The sequence below is a fragment of the Netta rufina genome, assembly GCF_964035555.1.
Source record: "Netta rufina genome assembly, chromosome: 12".
Classification (NCBI taxonomy): Eukaryota; Metazoa; Chordata; class Aves; order Anseriformes; family Anatidae; genus Netta; species Netta rufina.
The window spans coordinates 12,358,842-12,375,366 of record NC_140135.1 but is presented as its reverse complement, the minus strand read 5'-3'; the positions used below and the strand labels follow the sequence as shown (position 1 = coordinate 12,375,366).

The 16,525-nt window shown below is 37.0% G+C and overlaps 1 protein-coding gene across 1 annotated transcript in view; it reads right to left on the bottom strand.

Annotated features, from left to right (window-relative positions):
• TEX11 (testis expressed 11) overlaps nt 1-16,525 on the bottom strand; it is a gene marked incomplete at both ends in the record, with an annotated part of 31,174 nt that overhangs the window by 802 nt on the left and 13,847 nt on the right. The window contains 16 exons of the mRNA XM_084294268.1: nt 267-431; nt 2,183-2,303; nt 3,325-3,433; nt 3,815-3,964; nt 5,093-5,165; nt 5,977-6,093; nt 6,670-6,776; nt 7,826-7,912; nt 9,228-9,268; nt 9,909-9,962; nt 10,593-10,678; nt 11,000-11,124; nt 12,250-12,352; nt 13,068-13,205; nt 15,299-15,384; nt 16,084-16,235. Coding sequence (XP_084150394.1) covers nt 267-431; nt 2,183-2,303; nt 3,325-3,433; nt 3,815-3,964; nt 5,093-5,165; nt 5,977-6,093; nt 6,670-6,776; nt 7,826-7,912; nt 9,228-9,268; nt 9,909-9,962; nt 10,593-10,678; nt 11,000-11,124; nt 12,250-12,352; nt 13,068-13,205; nt 15,299-15,384; nt 16,084-16,235 — 1,714 coding nt within the window. The remainder of the gene's footprint in view (nt 1-266; nt 432-2,182; nt 2,304-3,324; nt 3,434-3,814; nt 3,965-5,092; nt 5,166-5,976; nt 6,094-6,669; nt 6,777-7,825; nt 7,913-9,227; nt 9,269-9,908; nt 9,963-10,592; nt 10,679-10,999; nt 11,125-12,249; nt 12,353-13,067; nt 13,206-15,298; nt 15,385-16,083; nt 16,236-16,525) is intronic.

Here is a 16,525-nt window from a genome sequence, read left to right as displayed (position 1 = left end):
TAAGAAGATGCTACATTACTTTTTCTACCCTGTAGAAATCTATTCTAGCCTCACTTTGAAAAAAATCTTTTAGCATCAAGCTCCCTGAAAATATTTGGGTACCATGCTGCTTCTGAAACTCTTTAAAGATCATAGGTAGTGATTTCTTCACCCAAATCCATTTCTTCAAATGAAATTTCATTTCCTCCCTTCCACTACTAACTATTCCTAACGAATTCAACCCAGACATTCGCCCCCATTCCTAATACCCGTCTGGTTACACTTACATGGCCTTCGTAGGTTTTCTTCAGAGATCCTAGATGATTGAGGAAACGCATTCCTAATCCACACCATTGCTCTGCTTCCTTATATTTACCAACAGTATACTGAAATATTCCTGTATTCCAGGCTCTTGTCATCAACCAAAGGATCTCCATCTCTGGGTAACCATCCTGGAGTAGCAAACGACAAACAGCAGCTCATCAGAAAATGGACTTTTCTCTTGACTAGCCAAGAGTACATCAGAGTTTAGTTTTCGAGTGGGAAAACAGGGATTTTTTTTTCTCCTAAACAAAGGAGAATTCTTTCAGAGCTATTCTGTACTTCACAGTCCATCTGCACTATTGTCAAACAGCTTGTTTCCAACATGGATAAGTCACATTGCAGTTACTTATTGGTAGGTCAGAAAATGCAATTCTGTGGGACTGGGAAAATGCTAGAATGGAAGCTTGTTTTCCTACAGTCCATCTGCAGACAGGCTGGTCTTACTGCTGCAGTACTTAGCAGTTTATCCAAACAGTACTGTAGAGCAGGACCTAGCTGCTCACTGAAGATCAAAAGCAGTTATTGCAGTGTGCAGAATTTCTTTAGATGCTGTGGCAATGCCTTACCAGTGTGAAAGCAGCCCTTAATAATAACCACCGAACAGAAGCTGAAGTACCCAACAGGAGCTAAAACCTCATTCAGTTAGGGAAGGCAAGGACAAGCAGGTAGATTGATAGATCCTTCTCATCCTAAGTATGAGGGCCCAGAGTGAATTTCTGAACTGTAGCATCCATTTCTGAATAGGAGGTATAAATCATGAGTGGTATCCCGGTTTTCTAACTGACAATGTTCTGTTGTGCTGCACCAGGGTCCTTCTCTTAGCATGGTACCAATTAGTATCTGCAGCCATAAGTAAGACTGCAAATGAAGGCCTTCTAGTACAGATGAAATTACGCTGTTATGAGTATCAGTCCACATTAACATGCCATTCACACCCCTCACGATATGAAGTTCTATACAAGAACATTACCAAATTTATAGATGAGAACATTGATGAAAGGCAGGTATGAATGTGGGCATGTTCTTTTTTGGTAAGCAAGGAACAGCATAACTTTATATTATTTTTATAAAAGAGACATTCAAACCTGACTAAAGAAACAGTCATGCACTGGAATAAAATTATGATCCAGTATTGGTTCCACTAGTCCTGCATAACGGGAATACTCCTTAACTGATTAACTCCTTAGCTATCGATTGTAAGTAGAAATATCTGACTGCCTCATTACAGCCGCCTTTGCTGTACAGCACATTCTTCAGGCCTGAAAGGAATACCAACAATGCTTACAGAAGGAAAGGTTTTCTTCTCCATATACCTGTCGTCATAGAAACAAGGCACTCAAGAACAAATGCGGCTCAATAAGTACTGACAGCACAGGAATCTAGTTCTAGGTCATTTGGAAAAAAAAAAAAAACAGTAATACATTAAGTCCCTGAATGCATCTACAAAACATTGAGGGAAAAAAAAAAAAAAAAAAAAAAAAAAAACAGGATTGGTATCCAAATTTTACCTGGCTTTAAAACAATCCAGAAAAGCAATATGCATTTACAAAACCACATTCTGCAAAAGAATGTAGAAAGCAAGAGGAGGAAAGATAAATGTTCTAGCTCAGAATGTTTATAAAAGAGGCACTGAAAATTTGGCCTCAAGTATCTCTAAAAAAGCCCTAACAAAATCTAGGAAAATTCATAATTCAGTTATAAATATCCAAAAGCCATTTCTTTTGAGGTAATTGCAGTGCATCTTTTACTGAAGTCTTAGCTGCTTCATATATAACACTATACAACGTTCAGTCTACTAATTATACTCAATCTGATGGGAAAGTATTTTTAAATGTGTTTTTTCCCAATTTCCCAATCTTTTGTTTCCTGTTCAACTTACTGTGCTGCTGATCACACTCAGAGCATCTTCAAAGTAGCCCCATACCTCTTGCAGCACACAAATATCCAAGTCAGTTACTCCAGTTGGCAAAGAAAGATTAATCAAACTATGTAAGCATTTGCTGTTAATCAAAACAGAGTGAAAGAGGAAACATTAAATACCACATGCACAGAACACACAGCTCCATTTTAGCACTAGCAGCACATTAATTTGTGCATCTATGATTGCCATCCTGGCATGTCCACCCCTGTGCTTATTACGTTCACAGTCTTACAGCAGAGACATACATTTTCCTAGCATCAGAACTCATTCATACAGCCTGTGCAAAAAAGGAACCAAGAGCAGTAAATACTTCTTTATTTACGTGAGTATGAAAGTAGAAATTCATTTCTAAAGTAACTCAGGCTTATCGTGTTTTCATGGGTTGCTATACAGAGCAGCAAAGAAAAAGAGAAGACAACTTTCCTAATTTCACCAAGAGCTAAGTCCTCAGTGTCCTCAAAGAATCAGTAACAATACATAGGTTCTAAAAACAGGTCTTTCTTTCGCAGTGCAAAGTAAGAAAGGTAGTATTAATGGTTGCTTTTGCTCAGTAGTTACTGCACAGAACTTGGTAAAATGGAAAAAAAAATCCATTATGAGATACAGCTGAGAAAGAGGAACACACCAGGTTGTTTTTCAGATTCCGCCAGCAACGTCTGTTGCAGAGCTGGTTACCCAGCAGAATAATTCATGTACGTATTATGGCATCACTAACTTAGAGCTCTTGGCTTTCTTCTTAGCTTTTAATTTGTCTTAATTTTCTAGTTCAGTACTTCACTAGTTCACTGCTGCAGAACAACGTTTGCAATGAACACTTTTATCACAAGAAACAGCCAGAGATCCTTTCTAGATCTAATTTTCATTCTCTATCCTCAATGCTTTCATTTAATGAAAATATAACAGTTTCAGAAAATATGCCTAGCAAATAGGCTGCAGCTAACGCACCTGTTGGGCAGTCACACTTCAGTGGTATGTTGGTTAGCCAGCGATTAGTGCAACTTTGAAAATAAGCTAAAACCCACTTTTTCCAGTTGCAGGCTTTATATCTCTATCACATTTCCCATCAGAGACTCATGGCAAAGCTATGTGATAACACTAACCTAAATTTCACAGCATCAATGGCAGTCTGCTTCCTGTGAAGGTTTAGTGCACCCTGCAAAGCTTTCTTACACAGTGCAGGATACCGAGCTGGAGGCTCCATTGCTAGTGCTTAAAAACAAAAGAAAACAGAGAACAAGAAAGAAGTGACTCGAGCCAGACTTTAATCTCATTGGTCACTAAAAAAAAGCAGGGTATAATATAGAGAAGTGCTATTTACAAATTAACTACACTAAGTTGAAACTCCAAATCTAGACAAATACACATCCTAAAACTTCTGTCTTGGGGCATGAATCAACTAGGGCCATTCTTTTATCAGATCTCCTAATACTGCTGAGAACCGAAGTGTATTTGCTTCAGGACAAAAGAACATCATTTTCTGCATGCTGTGCAATACACAATAATTCTGGTCACCTCAAATGAACAGGAAAGAGTAACATAAGCTGTTTTTCATGGCTTGAAGAGCTATGAAAGTACAAATGCAGTCCTTACATGCAATGATCTCTAGCGTCTTGACCTCTATTTGTGGCTGCTCCCATACTGACTCCATAAGGCTATTGAGTGTTGGATCATTAAGTTTGGATTTTGCTTCAAATTCATATAGCAGCAACAAAGTGTCTGTGGGATCTTTAGCAAAATCTCCTACAAGAAAGACAGAATTGCCTGTTTGCAATGATTCATTTTCTTAAAACTACATATATATATATGTGCTGTACCACAAAGTACACATTTTGCTTCCAACAGGTAGCAAAATCATTAAGGTACTCATTTAACAGTAGAGCAAGTGGAATATAGGAACAGTCTTGGAGAGGAGCCTTAGATGTCCAAAGCAGAACATTTTCAGCTTCCTCCAGGGCAACAGACTTATCCACACACTGGCTAAGGTCCAGTGAAGAAGTAAAGGAAACACCAGGCTACCATCCCACAAACCTCTGCAATAAAAACTCCAATCCAGTGAAATGTCCCTGTACTGAGGTCATCAACCCCATGGGTTTTGAGCATAGGAATACACAGAATTCAAACGCAAGCTATATAATGAAACTTTAGTTCAGAAACAATAAAGCTTATGCAAGTAACATTTTACAGCAAGTAAATTTATTGACAAAAGCTAAATATTAATGCATCTTACTATGGAAACTCCACAATGTCCAAAACCTAACACTGAAAAGAAACTGGACTGCAGGCCAGACAAGGACAGCATAAATTTTTCTACCAATTTATTACCAAAAAGGGGAAGCATGCAGCCTCTAAGCTAACAGTCACACAGCATCTCAGCTGTCAGCTGAAAGCACTCCAGACTCCTGTGATTAGTCTGATCTAAAAGGACACAGAATAGTCAAGGAACAGAGGATGGGTTTTGGCACTTCAAAGTACAGCAATAGGTCTTTCTGTAGTCTTTAATGCCTTATATGGGAAGAGTCCAGTAAAATTATTGAAACCATATCTTACTCCCACACAAGAGCAGAGTGGAAGAAAAAAATGATAATCTGACACCAGTCTAGTCTAGAGCAAAAAGATGGAGTTTCTTAACAGTTAAGACAGAAAAGTCAATCAAATTCACCCTGAAAGATCATTCCCCACTGCACAGCACCTATATAATAAAAAGCCTGCAATGACATACAAAAACCCATAGCTGGCATTGTCAATTCTTATATCATATTGCCATAGATCTGCTTCAACACTCCTCAGCTAAAACAGTAATTCCACACATGCTATATTTTCAATGAATTCAGTGACTACGTCATGTGTACTGTACACCTGGCAGCTTACCTGTTAATTTCAGAACTTTCCATACCTCCTTGCATGCCTGGAGATGTTGAAGAGCCTGAGTCAAAAACTCCATCTAATTCACAAATTTTAGAATAAATTTTTGTCATAATTTTACAAGCAAAAGGAATATACAATTCACAACTAACAACAGAAGAGAGTTCTCCATATCTAATTACATAATAAATGCAGAACCAGCCTAATTAATACATCATCTACATGAGTTACTGTTTTGTTTTTCTCTCTCTCTTTTGCAAAGACCTCCACGTTTCAGGCAAAGACTCTTCACACGGAAAGTTCCATCAGTCCAGAAAGGGCCATACCTGTCCCTATGGGACATAATTTATTTTAGCTCTCAAACATAAAATGGTGTTATTGAGACTGAGAAACCGCTGAATCCCACATAACAAATTCCTTCTTTCCACAGTAAGTAACAAACCCTCAGAAAGGATGTATGAAAAAATAAAAAGGTGAACTTTCTCATAACCATATAACAACATTGGTAATTATTTTCAGTGATGGCATAATCCTAAAGATGCAGTAATTATCTGCCTGGCAATCCTACATTTAGCAGCAGACTCTTTACGTAATAAATGAGGGAGACTGAAATTCCTTTAAGAAAAGACACTGTCCTGACCCTTTGCTGATATAAATATGTTCAGATCCACTGAAGTCAACAGAACTACTTTACAGACATCCAGCAGTTTCAATTGCCTGACAAGCATTAGGTGTATTGATTCAAATTAATTATGGAAGGTTACCATGCCTACATTTTAATATCCTGTTCTCAGTAAAACAATGAAGACTTCAAAATCTAAACAAAAAAATACTGCATTGAATGTTCATTTCATGAATACCTACCGAATCAGGTAACAACAGTGCCCTACCTGTTCAGAAGATGTTACTTGCTGTCTCCCCAATTCAAGATCAATCGCAGCTGCCATTAACAGGCATGTCTTCTGAGCAATTAGAACAGCTTTGTCAGAAGGACAAAACTGGGACAACTGAAACCAAAAATAGGAAGAAGTTATGGGAATTCTGACTATATAAAGAAATTTGCTCTTGAACAGATGACTGCCAAGTGTCCTCTACGACTTGTCTAATAATCAGGCATGAATGGTATATATTTATATTGCAATATTGTTTGTAAAATTACACAAGAAGATTATTTAAATATAAAGAATACAGAAGTGTTGGAACCCCTTCTCTACAAACACATACAAAAAGTACATTGTTGGTAGAAATTCTGATTAGGACTCAAGTATTTCTTTGTGTAACATATTCCTATTAATGATACAGTTCCCAAACATCAGAACCTATTTATTTTAGGAAGTTCTCACTGAAGTCTAAATTTCTTACAATATTTTTAAGCAACAGAATGCAAAGTATGAAAATAATGCTTAATTTTTTTTTTTTATTACAAGTCAATTGCCTTCTGATGCAAGCATTCCAGCATTCCATCTTTGGAGCAGACACGCATGTCTCCAACAAGATACTTGATTACATGGATATAATTTCTAACAGGACTAGACCGATGACAATATTCCTCTATCAGAGATATTATAAGCAAGAGTACGTACCTTGAAAGACAGCACAAAAAAATCCCTCATCTTTTCAGGGCAGTCCTTGAACTGTACAGCTAAGTTCCAAGCTAACAAAGACATAAAATGGAGACTAGAATAAAAATCTTCAACATGTTATTGCTTATGCCCATCTAATCTCTAGTAATAAGCAGTACACATTGTGCAACTCAATTTCTTAATCAAAATATCAACACCTCATTTAATAGCAAGAGATATTAGTGATTTGTTAACATAGTTTTTTCATGCTTTCAAATCTTGTTTTAATCATTTTATCACAATAAAGTATCTGTTCTAACATGTACCCTACCCACAAGAGCATGAATTGGAAGGAGCACTTTCTTGTTAATAAACAAGATCAGAATCTGAATAAAAGTGTTGACTAATATTCCCAAGACAAGGAGAAAAAAAAAAAAAGTTCCATTTTATCCCAGCAGGGTCAGTTAAACATACACTTAAACATACAGCTCTGATTAGTAAATGTTTTAGCCATAGCCACCTAAAGACAACTGACAATTATGTATGAGAATCCAACCCAATTACATGTTTAGATTCTACAGTGACTTTGCAGATTCTAAGTTTCACATTAATTTATTGCCTAGGACATTTTTTTTGCAGTGCGTGAATTGTTTCTTCAGTGCATGAGAATGCTGCCTTGGAAAGAGCACAGCCACCATAGGTCAGTTCCATTCAACTCGTGTTGCTGGATTTGACCTCTACGGCTTCTCTTCCTTCTTTGCTACTTTTAGAGCACTGCTACATTACAGAGGATGTATGCAAAAGCTCATCTTGACAGATGTCTTCTTCTATTGATTTCAACTATTTTCTTCCCTGTATACTCTGGCTGAAGCAAAAATCTAAAACGTTTTTTCAATTCATTACCCTACCCTCATATTTTTATTTACAGGCACCAAATACACTAACTTCCTCACCAAAACAGTTTAACAAAGACCAGGAGAGACATACCATCTCTAATATGAGGCATACCAGATAGTTTCCAAAGATAGAAAATGCATCAAAACTTTAACACTAAGGCAGAGACTGCCAAAGGTGACAAGTTCTGTAATACTGCATCTTTAAACACTTCTTTCTTCCTTGAGGTCTGGCTAAGTGAAGGTGGAGGTGATTCAGTTTAGATCTGAAGAATACAACCTACCAACTTTTCTAAACCAGTGGGCTTCAAAGGTCCTTATGTCCCTTGCCAAATTCTCTTCTGTGAAAGGCTCAGCAAGTTTCCTGTGAGCTGCAGAAAATGTGTTGTTCAATATATGTTACATTTTCTGAGCAGAATAAAAACATTTCCAAGTCTAATAACTACATTACAAACAGCAGTTTCCAAAACTCCCTTGTAATTCCCAATGAAGAGTTATTTTCACAACTTAAATCTAATATGCTTGACTAGAAAAGCTTATGAAAAAGCATCAAACTGTGCCTTAAACAGCATTTAAGGTAAGACACATAAGGCTGCCAATAGGTATTGCCTCTTCAATTTATTGACACTGAAGCCTAATGCAGAGGAGTTTTACTTAATTTGTACAAAAAGTTGGGTGGGGATTAAATTTAACAACTGTTTTTTAAGGCCTTTCTTTAAGGAACCTTTTTTTTTTTTCTTCTGTTCATCATTCTCTTCTCTGAGTTGCAGTTAAGAATGACTAGTACAGAAGAAGTTCTACAATTTCATTAATTTTCTTTTCCAAGGTTGGAGGAGGGGGGTAAAAAAGATTTGGTGAAAAAAAAAAAAAAAAACTATTTATTTTGATGGAAAAAAGAAGTACTCTGTGAAACCACTGTACCTCTTACAATGCAAATAAGACAATTCTACTTCAAAGGATGGCACAACTTAAAAGTGGCCATCAATTTTGACAAGCATCTCCTGTCATTCAACAAATTGCTTGCTCCTTGCAGTTTTCTAAACTGTCCAGGACAAAATAAACAAACAAACAAATAAATAATAAGAAATAAAAAAGCACTAACTTAGTTTTAAAAATCTTTCCTTTTAAACAGCTAGAACAGCAAAGACCATTATTGGCATTTAATTAATGCCAACAGAAAGTCATGCTGCTAATTCAGAGTACAAAACCAAACTTCTTCCTTTTGTGGTAGCCCTGCTACTAAAGATACTAATTTTGTTCCTGCCAATGCAGTCAGAGTATGAGACAGTCATCTGAGGCCACAGGGGCCGTGGCTTGTGCCCAAATATCTGTTGCCTGCATGCATGGCCTTACGAAGCACTAAATTCTCCTTCCTACAGCAAAACTGCCTAGAAGAAAGAGCCCTTTGTCTCAGAGAAGCTGCCAAGAAAAGGCTCTATTGGAAACAGTTCTTCCTGCACTACCCTACAAGCTTTCCATAGCAAAAACTTGTAGCACTGAGATCCAACTTGACAGCACTGCTGAATCTCCAGTGTTAACTTGACCCCTAACTTTCAATGAATTGGGAAGTTGAGAACCTAGACTGAACTAAGGATTCTGAACATTTGGGCAGTATGGACCTAATTATAACATTAAATGTTCAAAAATGGAAAAACTACAGAAAATGTAAACAAAACAAAAACATACCTAAGGTTAAATAAGTCATCATTGACTTGATATCTTTATTTCTAGAATGGAGGAAAAAAACAAGTTTTAGAAAATGTTTGATTAATTTTGTTATAACAGAACACATTATTGATGTTGGAATACAACAGCTTCATAAATATGGATATAATCATTCTTCCTGTGACAAATGTCTCAGGCATTACAAACTTCTAGTATCTGAAGATGCAAAAGGAGTGCTGAAGGCCTGCAAGAAGTTTTATTGATCTACAGTAGTGAAGGTCACTGTGCGAGCGTAGTGGGAGGTTTTCTCAGCTATTAGGTTGCAGTTAGCAGCTGCAGGTTAAACTTCTAATCTCACTGACACTACATTGTTTTCTTGAACATCTGAAAGATAGCTTATCCCAGGGTCAAAGTTAAATGAGGCTGCTTAGCTCACATTCTCCATCAAACAGTAACTGTCTTAGGCATTAATAAAATTGGAACGCAAAAAAGAAATATCTAAAGGAAAGGTTATGCAAGTAGATGTTCTTTGTGACATCATTAGCTTGAGTTGGGAAGTCACCTGTGTGAACTTTTAACTAGCATAAAAACTAATCTCTTGATTACTCTGTAAGAAAATAAGCTATGTATATACATACATGTATAAGTACACTAATTGTGTAAGATATCCACCATGGAATATAGTTTTGCAAATGTACTCACCTTTTCTCTTCATCTTCTACTACGACCTTTGACAACACAAGACGAACCAAGCATCTGAATATGAGAAAAAACAACAATGAAGAAACAAGATAACTTTTTCCAACAGTGTACTTTGACCTCAGGTTTCAGAAAGGATCCCACTTTCTTCTTTACACCACCCGTCCATGTAACTCACAGAATTCAGTGTCAAACTGAGAATAAGATTGTAGTATTTCCCTCCCTACAGCCTTTTTTTTGTATACCATGTTGTTAAATCACGTAATAGTAAGTAAATAAATATACATTCATAAAAGTTTTAAGCAAAAATTGGAAGGAATAGATCTTTCTCCTAACATTTGTTTTCATAGAAGTGATAGAGTGTTTCAACAAGAAGATAGTACTTCATCAGGGGATACAAATGAACCTGTATTTTCACCAGACATATTGTTGCAATCTCTTCAGAGTTGCTGTTGGTCATCTGTTCAAACACAACGACGTCATAAAATTCAGAGCTATTAATATCAGCTTGGAAAAAGACTTGGAATATTTGCAGCTAAGAGTTCAGGACTGAGGTGCATCTACAGTACCAAAAAGACTGCTAACTAATCATTCATCTACTCTGTTTTCCACTTTCTTCAACAAAACAAATTAAGTTTGAAAGAGAAATCAGAGTTCTCTGTCCTTGTAAATCGCTTGAATCCTCACTTTAGAGCTGCAAATACTTGTCGGCAGTCTCGTGAATGTTCAGATAAATACTCCAAAGCTTTGATAGCCACAACTTGTTGTTCATTCTGAAAAGAAATTAAAACATGTTTTGTATGAACCGCACTAGCAATATGCAATGTCATTTCTAGTTATCAATATTTTGCAATTCAGAATCACTAATTTTCCTGGAAAAAAACAGTTTCTTCGTATGTGAAATCAATTTTTACTTTGCTTTACACAATGCATTTGAAAATGTATAGTGAGACCTTGGTTATACAAGCGTGAAATACTCAGAAATGCATGAAATGCATGAAATACATAGAAGTACTGAAAGTAGAAAATATTACAGAGTTTACAGCTGTTCTTATATCAACAAAGCAAAATAAAGACAATGTTATCTGTTCTACCTCTAAAGCAATTTGGGCAGCTAAACTCAGGAGGTTACTGCCTGTATTTTCATCCACCGTCGGTTTGTCTTCACATTGAGATGACTTTTCTGCTAGCTTCCCCATTTCAATAACTGCTTCCACAGCTGAAAAATGCATACATAAAAATTAGTTTTGGGGGTTTTGTTTGTTTGATTGATTGTTTTTAGTAGAAAAAAATGGAAGATGGAAAGTTCTACTGTTTTAGTAAGGCTTTAGACACAACTTACAAAAGGATATATTTTTATTTTTTTTTAATGTGAAACAAGGCAAGAAAACCTGACAATTCCAGCACTTCTCCACAATTACACATTTCTTCCTAGAGAGGTGCCAAAAAAGCATTCCAAGCTACCAATCTAAGGAAACAAGGATGCCACACAAATGAAACTATCTCACATCCTTAAATTTGTTCTGCTAAATATCTGCTTGTCACAGAAGACTTTCTCTTAATATATTGTCTGGGCATGATTCCAAGCTCCCACATCTTGGCTTATGTTAAGGGTGCTGCTGCTTTTATGCTCCCACTGTGCTGTGGTTACCACTCTGTATTATGTGAACAAATTAGGCTGCCATTAAAAAGATGTATACAGAATAATTAATTGGCACAGGACTCATTGGAAAATAAGCTCTGCATGTTCCTCTGTATTCTAATTAACTATAGACTATATTTCTCAATTTTCATTATTTGAGCTAGGATTCTCATTAAAACATGAAATGGCAGAACTCATTAGAAAGAATAAAAAGTCTATAGAGATCTGTCATTCTGTAGGTCATCTCAGTAATTCATCTATTTTCTCGTAACTTCAAGTTCTGCTTGACCAGAAAAATCAAGAGTGGTAATATTGGTTCAATTAAGGTTCATCTAGCTCAGTAGCATTTTTGCAACTGCATATGCTTTTAAAAGAGTATTAGGAATAGTATAATACAGTGATTCTAATCTCAGGATGCTGCTCTAGCTTCTGTCCACAAGATTACAGAATTCCGAGCCAGAGGCTCCAGCCAAACAGTAACCAGATGTGGCAACGGACATATTACATGCCATGTGCTAAAGCATCCCCCTCTGACAGTTTTAAATCTACAGCCTGACAGTTTTAATGATTTTATAGATCCTTCTCCTATCTTCCCTCTATTGTGTCTTTCCCAAAATGAACAGTCCAGGTCTGCTCAGTGTTTTCTAAGACACCTGACACTCCTGGTCTTTGTAGTTGACCCTTTTATCTTTCAAGTTCTACCTTTATCAGTATCATCTTCCATCACTGCAATCTTATAGACACTGAATTGGGTAAAGATGCTGTTTGGATCACACCTCTCTGCTTCTTTAACTGCCTCTTTAGCCTATACACAGAAAAGATTGTAGGAATTCAGTAATGGCATCTTGTAATCAGTCATGTAGGTTGCAAGAGGAGAGAGTTAAAAAGAGATGCCAAATTTTAATGGCTACATTAGAGATATTTATACAATTACTGAACAAAATTGGTTTGGCAACAACCTCCCCTGAAAGAAAAGTAAAGTGATCAGAGCATAAGACGGAACCTAGAGCTGACAATGACTAGAATTCCTGCTTCCTCAGAACTAGAGCCACAGAATTAGAAAGCAAGAGGACGCTGAAAAGATCAGCTCCCTTCTGCCACTTTGAATTACAAAGTTTAACATCACCAGAACAGAAGACCTAAACAGGTAAAGCAGGTGCAGTTCTCTGCAGAGGTAAGGACTAACACACTGTTGTGGGAAGTTCTGGTGTCACCTGCCTAACATTTTTCATGCTGAGGTTCATCTGTTTTGAAGAGAGAATGGCCTCTAATCTGAGAAGAAATCCGATATACTGGGGCATGGTCACACAACTTGTGTACTGTTTAGAATGACAGGTGATTAGAAGGGGCTCCCAAAGCAGCTAAGATGAACAACGGATCTCTGCCAGATCATGAAAGACATGCAAAGACATTTCCCTCTCTCAAAGCAAAAGAGGTACAGTAACAGAATTGTAAATTAAGTCCAAATTATATAACTACAAATATAAAAGCAATGCAAATAAATACATAAATAAACATACCTTGTCAACTTCTTTCAGATGAAGATAGCAAGAAGCCATGTTCCTCTGCAACTTAGCCAAATTCTGATCTATTTGCCCAGGTGTGTAGAAGCTGACAGAATAGTTGTACCAGTGAAGAGCTTCAGAATAGTTTTTTGCCTAGGAAATTAAAAAAAAGTGATTAAGTGGTCTATATTTTCCTAAAATAAATCATAGGAAATGAAAGATTTAGATAGTCAAGTATATTCTAGTGTAATCTTTCCCCCAGAAGAGCAAACATTGGTCCCACAATGCAGGCATATTCATTAGGAGACTAGATGGGTCATTGGCCTAATCCAGAAAGAACAATTATATAACTAAGTACAATATTATTTAAAAAAAAAAAATCCCTCTCTCTTCAAGGTACAAAATAAGTGAAAGTCAGAAAGTAAGAGAAAAAGACAAGTTTTTATGCCATTTAGACATGAACTTCTTGATACTAGGCTGAAGAGTGCACTCCCAACTATGGTTCCAATTTGGACAGAGTAGACTGTGAAAACTATACTAGGGCCAACAAGCCTACAGCTGAGGTGCATTATTCTTTGTATAAGTGAGCCAGCCTATCCCCACTGGTGGAAGAAAAGCAGTAAACTAGGTAAGAGAAAACAAATTCTAGATTCTGGAAGAAAACAGATAGATGAAATCAAGCTATTAAAGAGCTTATGTCCAGTAGACAAAGAGGCTTTGAAATACAACCTTTTTTCACATCAAGCTTTTATATATCTGTCACAAGTCCTGTCTTGTCACAACTTCACTGAACCTGCAGATACTGCTAGTGAAGGATTATCTGGATAAAGAAGAATCCTGTGTCTACTGGGACCAAAATGTTGTTAAGAGTGACAAACAGCTTTTGCATGTTCCAGGGTGATATCATTAATATGCCACTGTCCAAGCATTAGATCTCTAGAACCATATAGAGAGGAAGACTGTTCCTCAGGAAGAATATGCTTTGAGTCACGTGTACTCTTTTAAGTCCCTGCACTGTTTCTACAGGTGACTTGAACCAGAACATCCCTGTAAAATTGTCTTTCAAGACAGGAACAGCCTGTGCTATCAGAACTCCTAATCCAAGTAGGATCCAAAAAGGGTCATCAAACAAACAATGGCATCAGTTTACCTTGCACATACTCCCACCTTCCAACCCCACAAACTGAGGAATCTATCACCAGTGGAAAAAAAAAAAAAAGCAGGGCTTTGGTGCTAACAATAAGAATGGAGGCAGCGGCTCAGTGACGCAAAATTTGGAAACAGTCAGTACTGCTGGTAATATGGTCATGAAAAAACATTAATAAGAGAGCGAGGATACTTGACTTTGCACCTCAGAATCTGGTAATAAAGTGCAGTTTCCTCTTGCAGGATTCCTTGGGATGAAAAAGGGAGGGTAGTAGGGAAAGCCTCTCTGCACCATAAAAATGGGTAGCAGAAGATGAAGCCAAATAAAGTCATGAAATCTGGCACCATTTGGTGCTCAGACCAGTGCCAAACATCACTGATATGACACCCTGCAATAAAGACAGACAAAGAGAAGGCAGCTGAAACAATATCCTCTGGTCCCTTGATGCCACAAATGAAGACACTATCAGTTCTGTTGGCACAGGCAAAAAATTCACTGCCAGGACATTATTTGGCTGACAGAGGAGCCCACAAGATTTAATCATGGCAAGAAACAAAATATGAATCTTTATACACCTCTCTTCACTTGCTGCCTTGAAATTCCAGAGGGGAATATGGTCATCCCAGGTATTACAAAGCAGAACATATTAGAAGAAGCCATGGATACAAGATTCTCATAAGAAAAGTGAATTCAGATTGATTAGAAGTAAAAAAAAAATAAATCAGCAATAAAGGGGAATAATTTATTTTAAAATGAGGAGGAAGCAAGCTGTGTCATTAGCATAGTTTTTGTTGTAGCAAAACAAAATGAATATCTCAATATAAAGAATATTTTAAGTTTTTTTGCACCCTTCCCAGGACAAAACCAGAATGAAGGGCCCATGTTCCCATGTACAAACTTTGAGATGAGATTACCTGAAGTCTGATACTTTAGTGGGAAAGAGCACGTATTGGGATGAAAATAAAACTAGTTCCAACTGGAATAGGGATCTTAGTAACACCTTACACTCTAACCAAAAATAGACATACCAAAGAGGTCAGGAAAATCAGATCTTCATTTTCACTAATACAAATAACAACAACACTACTTGGTCCCAAACCTCATAATGTTTGGCAGCTGTGTCCCACAAGATGATGTGCAGCTGGTTCAAGGTTTCAGACAACAGCTGTTTTCCAGTATAATGACCTGAAAAGACAATGCAAATCATCACTTTATAAGAACTTTAAGAACCACACTCAGAGAAGTCCTTAAGAGCGATCTGAGAAAGACTGTCCCACAGCCTATAACAAGAAACAGTAACATGGCAATATCTTTGGCCATGACCCAGTGTTCCATATGCTGCTTCTGAAAAGAAAAAATGTAGTGAGCAAGGGAATAAATATCATCATGCTTTAATGATGATAGCATGGCTTTTGCACCTAGCTAGATGCTACATAAAACACAATCTGATTTCCAGCAGATCTGACAGTCAAAAAATGCCACAGTGCTACAGGTGTAGAAGACCTGAAAAGAACCTCTAATTCAGCTGCTCAAACAAGGATGTGCAACCTGTTTTAATAGTGACAAACAAAAACGCATTGGGCTGGAGGGACAAAGTATTAACGTTACATAGAATTCCTAGTAAATATTTTATGATCCCACATACATCAATCATACAGACTAAACTGAAAAGTAGGAGCTGCTTTAGCATGTGAATTTAACCCTGAGCTTTATCACAACTGTCATTCATTATGGAAGTTGAGAGTTGCTGTGCAAAAGAAACAGAAGAGAAAACAGACAAACGAAAAGAAATATGAGAATATATTTTAAAAATGAAAATCGGAATTCAAGACTAGCCAGCTAAAACCAACTTTCAGCAAATGACAGCAAAAGATGGATACAGACCTATAATAATTTCTTCAACCTTTTGCTTAGCAAGCAGCTCCCTCTTATTCTGCAACAGGAACTCAATGTAGAGCAGGGTTATTTTTCCAAGGTCAGGTGAAGATTCAAATCGTCCAGCAACAGAGTTCAGAAAATCAAACCCAACTGATTCCCTGTTCACACAGATGGAATTTTAAGAAGCTGCACAGAAGAGCTGTTAATTTTCCATTCTGAAGTGTAACAATCACACTATACAGCATGTTTCTCATTAAAATACTACTGGCACACAATCACATTGACAGAGTGAGCCAAGGTATGAATTTACTGCAGTTCATCTATTCCATAGGTACTTCCTGTTTGTACATGCTTGTTCTACAGTATTCATAAGACAGCTTACCCCTCACAATGAAATTACTGCAAGATAGAAGTGTAAATGGAGGTAATCATGATGGAGCATTCAAGA